The following is a 6,726-nucleotide window of genomic DNA, read 5'->3' on the forward strand; positions in this document are numbered from 1 at the left end:
AGTTGAACGTTGCATGATGTATGAGACATGTCTTTCAGAGTTGAACGTTGCATGATGTATGAGACATGTCTTTCAGAGTTGAACGTTGCATGATGTATGAGACATGTCTTTCAGAGTTGAACGTTGCATGATGTATGAGGCATGTCTTTCAGAGTTGAATGTTGCATGCTGCCTTCATGATGTTTTGAATGAATAAAGAGAAATCAATACACTAAGTGAACCAGCAGAGAGAGAGAGAGAGAGAGAGAGAGAGAGAGAGAGAGAGAGAGAGAGAGAGAGAGAGAGAGAGAGAGAGAGAGAGAGAGAGAGAGAGAGAGAGAGAGAGAGAGAGAGAGAAGAGAGAGAGAAGAGAGAGAGAAGAGAGAGAGGAGAGAGAGAGAGAGAGAGAGAGAGAGAGAGAGAGAGAGAGAGAGAGAGAGAGAGAGAGAGAGAGAGAGAGAGAGAGAGAGAGAGAGAGAGAGAGAGAGAGAGAGATAGAGAGAGAGAGAGAGAATGCAAAAGACATTAATGAAGTGTCAGCCAGGAACGCAACCTGTCACACACACATAGTGTGGGAACCAGACATGAATTTCATTTACGCAGAAAACACCTTCACCTCGGTAGCCTCAGCTTCCACCTCGGTAGCCTCAGCTTCCACCTCGGTAGCCTCAGCTTCCACCTCGGTAGCCTCAGCTTCCACCTCGGTAGCCTCAGCTTCCACCTCGGTAGCCTCAGCTTCCACCTCGGTAGCCTCAGCTTCCACCTCGGTAGCCTCACCTTCCACCTCGGTAGCCTCACCTTCCACCTCGGTAGCCTCACCTTCCACCTCGGTAGCCTCAGCTTCCACCTCGGTAGCCTCAGCTTCCACCTCGGTAGCCTCACCTTCCACCTCGGTAGCCTCACCTTCCACCTCGGTAGCCTCAGCTTCCACCTCGGTAGCCTCAGCTTCCACCTCGGTAGCCTCAGCTTCCACCTCGGTAGCCTCACCTTCCACCTCGGTAGCCTCGACTTCAGGACACATAAAACATACTTCTTATCGGCCATTTCTTTTATTTTGATATTTCTTCGTCAATAAATAAGAATATACAAAATATCTGGGGACAAAACAATCCCCCATTTAAACAGAATGACCTGACATACTAAATAAAAGCAAGGTCACTTCGCTCACTCTCTCTATACTTGTACGAACACAATCGCCAAAACATGGAATTCTGAAGCTTCACCTGATGGCTGAGTATTGGGTGTGGGTGATATGCTAGGTGGCGATCAGGTGTAGGTGCAGAGTTCAAGCCTTGCTCAGGGGATGGTAGGTGGGTTAATACCACCACTTGCAGGAGAACACCACGAAGATATGTCAAGGGAGGAGGAAAGGAAGTCTGGTGTTTATGTCTGGGTTGTGGAAAAAGGAACGTGTGTGTGTGTGTGTGTGTGTATGTGTGTGTGTGTGTGTGTGTGTGTGTGTGTGTGGGCGTAGGAAGGAACGTAAATGTGTAGGTGCCAGAAAGTGTGCGTAGTTGTAGATATAAGGAGCGAGGGTGGTTGACGTGATTACATACGGCGTGAATGTAGATGCAAGCGTTTCGGCACATGCCTTTAAAGTGCGTTTTCCTCGCAAGCAAAAGTGTATTAAAACAGAGGTTTGTGTGTGTGTGTGGGGGGGGGGTACTCAAGTATCCGTGGAGGAGAGATAAAAGCATGGATCTGAATACTGGCGTGAGTGTGGGCGTGGGGCTTCAATGTGGTGTCCTCAGCTTTGGGATCAGGGACTATCTCTGAGGTCTCAGTGCGGGTCACTAGCGAAGCTTACTCTATCCTGGAAGACTAGTCTAGCAGTCGTAACAAGCTTCAAAAATAATGTACTCAAAGTACATCCACAATACTTAAATTCCTATTAAAATACATGTATTTATTTTGTTCTAATTCCTTTGATACAAAGGACACATGCATTACCTGGAGAATATGGATTGATTTAGGGCTATGTCATATCAAAATTAACAACGTGTTTGATATGTGGAAGTTTGACATGAGCTGTTGACATGTGTAATAGACACTGGTCATTGGTATAACGAAATCCACACGGAGACAATAAAATAGAAGAGAAGTGATTTGCATTTCGGCAGAAAGCTTGCTGAAGAAGGCCTCACAGTGAGGCCGAAATACTGAACACTTTTCTTGTACTTCATTGCGTCCCTGGGGTCGTTCTTTTGAGCCAGGATTTAGTATATGTTGGTCAGGACGCTGTGTCACACACAAGGTTCGCGTTCCACTGAGTCGTTCCCAGGTAAGTTTACTATCACAGTCCAAGTAACGTAGTGCTGGGCTCCTGCCACAGCACACGCAGTCTTTGGCACGGTAACGTCACGTACAGGCACCAAACAGGGCCACAATGTTAATCACAGGCACCCATTATGACCAATGGGCCATACGTCAAACAGGGCCATAACGTTATTCATAGTGACCTCTTGTGACCTCTTGGCCACACATCAAGCAGGGCCACAAAGTTATCTACAGGAACCCTTCATAACTTTTGGGCCACACATCAAGCAGGGCCGCACACCAAGTAGGGCCACACATCAAGCAGGGTCACACATCAAACAGGGCTACACACCAAACAGAGCCACACACTAAACAGGGCCACAAGAATGTAAACCAGACCCTATATCATATAACTGTTTGGCTACAGGCTTTCAGGTTGAAAGTCAGTATCATTGATCCCACGAATATTGATCTTATCATGTTGTTTTATGTAGTCTGTTTCACACAGATGCAGGCTACTACTCCATGCTGTACAGGTATAAGTCTGCAATCTGGATCACCAGCTCAGGTATCACGGTCCCTGGCTCAACCCATTTCAAAAGGTTTTGGGATCACCATTACTGATTGCATAGCTCCCTAGGTCACCAGCACAGGTCACGTAGCCTTTTTATCACCAGACGAGGTCATATGGTCCCTGGGTACCCAGCCCAGGTCACAGCAGCTGTGTATCATGTTGAATAGAGGGAGGAGGAACACTCCCACTCTGGGTTACATCCCTCGCTGTATGGGTGACGCTGAGGTCAGAAGCCATTCGCAGATACGTTTTGTTGTTTCCTTCTTGTCGACTGTGGTCTGTATACCATAAGATCTCAAGAGCTCGACAAGCTTCTTCTTCTCCGCGCACTCGTACAATGGCTTGGTGCTGGTGACGAAGATTTCTGAAGAACTCTCGTCGAAGGCGATGTCGAGAGGATCCATTCCTTTAACTAGCCAGGAATCAGAGAGGTATTTGTAAACCTCCCTCACGCCAGCACGCTTCTCAGATTTAGGCTCCAGCAGGCGTCGCAGAAGGCGAAGAAGCCGCGGAGTGAAGCACTTGAATCGACGAGGAATTTTTGTAGTCTTGCGTTTGAGCCAGGCCACCCAGGAGTTGTAGTGACGGTCCGTGATATCTGCCGAGTACCAGGGATACGACCCCGTCAGGCACGCGAAGATTAGGATACCGAGCTGCCATGCATCTAGGCAGGTCTCCACGTGGTATCCCTCGTTGTACACCGCCTGGCACACCTCTGGTGGGGCCCAGGGCACCCGTACGTTGACTTTCTTCACCAAGGCTCCTGCACGTTGAGTGTTGCCGAAGTCTCCCAGCTTCACACGCGAGAGTTCCCGGTCGAAGACGAAGATATTTTCCAGACGAACGTCTCGGTGAACCAAGTCTTTGCTGTGTACGAACTCCAGAGCGAAGGCAATTTGTTCAGCCACGCGCTTGGCTCGAATTTCCCCTAGACCGCCTTTCCTCACAAACTGAGCCAAATCTCCGTTGGGCGCTAGCTCTTGGGCGAACACAAACGAGCTGTTTGTCTCAAAGGCCACATCAAAGCTATTGACAACGTTGGGGTGCGGGCTGAGGTAATAATTGTAATGGAACTCGCGAAAGAAATCCTTCTTCTTCGTCGTCTCTTTCTGCACACACTTGAGGACGACGTTATTGTCAGTCTCGAGGTGTTTGGCAGAGTACACCTTGGCGTACCAGCCTTCAGCCAGCAGTCGCACGTCGGAGAACTGCCGGTCCAGCTCCAGCCGCGGCAGTTCGAAAGTTTTGACCCGGTGGAAGCTGGCCCCTTTACTGCCTCCACTCATCTCTGTGGAGAGAAGAAGCAATACTCATTAATGCCAGTCGTTAGAGCAGTAAACAAAATAACAATATCTTCCATACCGTGCTAGCAATGCTAGTGTTACCTAATTCTCATTACAAAACAAAATTTCAAGTCAAAAGGTGAATAAATACATCAATATAATGCTGACAGCACTGAAGGAGAAACAGTTCCAGAGCAAACTTTCGTTTTGATAACGTTTCGCTCCGCACTCGCGTCTTTCCTCCAGTGGTATACATTATATAACGCTGTTTCTGTTATGTATTTAAATTATATCCTACCAGCTGATCGTATATTCGTAAAGGCGTATCACTGAAGTTTCAACTCCAGTCTTTAAAGCCTCTGGCGTGTCTGAGAACACTTTCCTTCACGCAGCTTCCACAAGTCGATATATTTAGCAAGTTTCGCTGAACACGCGATCGTCAAACCTTTCATGTGTGTGTGTGTGTATGTGTGTGTGTGTGTGTGTGTGTGTGTGTGTGTGTGTGTGTGTGTGTGTGTGTGTGTGTGTGTGTGTGTTTATCACAGTAATGACGTCATGATCCTGCCAGGGGTAGGGAGGACCCACCTGAAGAAGATGGCGTGGGAGAATCCGTGTTGTCGAAGTAATAATCCAGGGCTGTCGTGGGAGGGGAGGGAAGGAAGGAGGGAACCCCGAGGTGTATATACAAGGTGGTTTTGATGCCTGTCCTGGCCGACGCCGAGTGTCACTCTGAGGGCCGCACGGCCAGGCACTCGTCTTTTTGATCTCCCCTCGGTGGTGACGTCACTGATGACGTCACGGATGGCCAGCGCCTGCGTCGTTGTCATGACGACGGTTCCAGCCGCTGCGTAAGAAGCTGTCTATAGAAAGCTAGTCTCAACGACCCTCCGTAAACTAGCATCTCTCAGCCGATGTAAACATTCTCCAGACAGCATCCTTCGACTGCGAAAAGAAGATGCGAACTCCCGGTAAACACAATTCGCCGACGTTATGAACTCTTAAGTGGAACGTAAATCTTAAAGAGCGTTCGATCTCACTTCGGACACTAAAGGGGGTTCCTTCCCCTCGCCCCCCTTCCCCTCATATCGTCTCAGCTTAAAGCTGTTCGCTTGTTCGAAAACCTTCAGCTTGCACTCTTAGCCAGAACTAACGATGTCTCTTTTTTCCACCCCCGAACTGGGGAGAGACGCGAGTCTCCGCCTTCACAATACTGTCGCTGAAAAAAAAAATAAAAAAAAAAAACGGATTTCTGGGGAAAAAATGATGAGGATGTGGATTACGATTTTTTTTTGTGTCAAAGAAAAAATTGCTTCTCATTTGGGAATGTGAAATTTAGCATTGGATTTATTTTAATTATTATTAATAGCGTTTTTCAGTGTATATACATTGAGAGGTATCTCTCAGTGTATATACACTGAGAGGTATCTCTCAGTGTATATACACTAACCGGTGTGTATATCTCAGTGTACGTAAAAAGAGAGATGACTTTAATCCCGATTTCATGTATTAAAGTATTCTTGACTGGTGGTGAACAGGTGACATGCAACCTTAATGACCCACCGTGTAGTAGATAGGTTTCAAACTCAACAAACCAACCAACCTACCCACTTCCCACTGACCCAGAGAACAAACATGAACAATTTTACTCGTACCAGCATGGTACAGTGATTAAACCATAGGATATAATACTTATAGGCCTAGCCAGAGACAGGCTCAAATCCTGGTCAATTCACCAGCCTGGAGAAAAAATAACTGTTTCTGTTACTTCTCTTACCTGTCCCGTTAGATACAGACATTTACACCAACGGGGTAAACGGGTGTTGTTCCAGTCTGGCAGCAGCAGTAATAAGCGTTCATAATTGAACGTTTGAAGCTATTCTCTGCCTGCTTGTTACCAGACCATGGTTGCCTAATGGGGCAATTAGCGTCGTTAATTGATACTAGGTTGAGGAGTGCAATGATGGTGATTATGGTGACAGTGATGATAATGATGATGATTATAATGATACTGAAGATTATAATGATAATGATAATAATAATCATAATAAGGATAATGATAATAATGATAATGATAATAATGATAATGATAATAATAATAATGACTATAATGATAATGACGATTATAATGATGATAATAATGATAATGATGATAAAGATATAATGATATCCCTGATGATACGACAATAATGGTGAAAATCATAATAATGATAATGGTAGTGATAATTACAATAATGATAACTCTGATAATAATGATAATGATGACAATGATAATAATAATAATAATAATAATAATGATAATAATAATAATAATAATAATAATAATAATAATGATACAATGATAAAATGCTAATAGTAATAATGGTAATGACAATAATGATAATTCTAATGATGATAATAATAATAATAATAATGATATGATCAAAATTATAATAAAATGATAATAATAATAATAATAATAATAATAATAATAATAATAATAATAATAATAATAATAATAATAATAATAATAATAATAATAATAAGAGTAACTTGGAGCGTGAGGAGAGAGAGGGGAGACAGGCACAGTGTCTCCCCTCTCTACGCCTGAGGGCAGATTACTATTTTTGTTCAGGTCATTGTGGAAGTGACAGCTTG

The 6,726-nt window shown here is 44.7% G+C and overlaps 1 protein-coding gene across 1 annotated transcript; it reads right to left on the reverse strand.

The window, feature by feature from the left end:
* Window positions 1-1,034: 1,034 nt before the first annotated feature.
* On the reverse strand, window positions 1,035-5,070 carry LOC128698228 (serine/threonine-protein kinase meng-po-like). The gene is made up of 2 exons (XM_053790380.2): window positions 4,678-5,070; window positions 1,035-4,097 (listed from the first exon to the last, which is right to left on the reverse strand). The coding sequence occupies exon 2, from the start codon at window positions 4,093-4,095 to the stop codon at window positions 3,004-3,006; it is 1,092 nt and encodes a 363-aa protein (XP_053646355.1). The 5' UTR covers window positions 4,096-4,097; window positions 4,678-5,070; the 3' UTR covers window positions 1,035-3,003.
* Window positions 5,071-6,726: the final 1,656 nt, after the last annotated feature.

Source organism: Cherax quadricarinatus, chromosome 63 (assembly GCF_038502225.1).
Source record: "Cherax quadricarinatus isolate ZL_2023a chromosome 63, ASM3850222v1, whole genome shotgun sequence".
NCBI lineage: Eukaryota > Metazoa > Arthropoda > Malacostraca > Decapoda > Parastacidae > Cherax > Cherax quadricarinatus.

Coding starts and splice junctions, on each gene's coding strand:
- LOC128698228 (XM_053790380.2), bottom strand. CDS start 4,095: ATGAGTGGAGGCAGTAAAGGGGCCAGCTTCCACCGGGTCAAAACTTTC.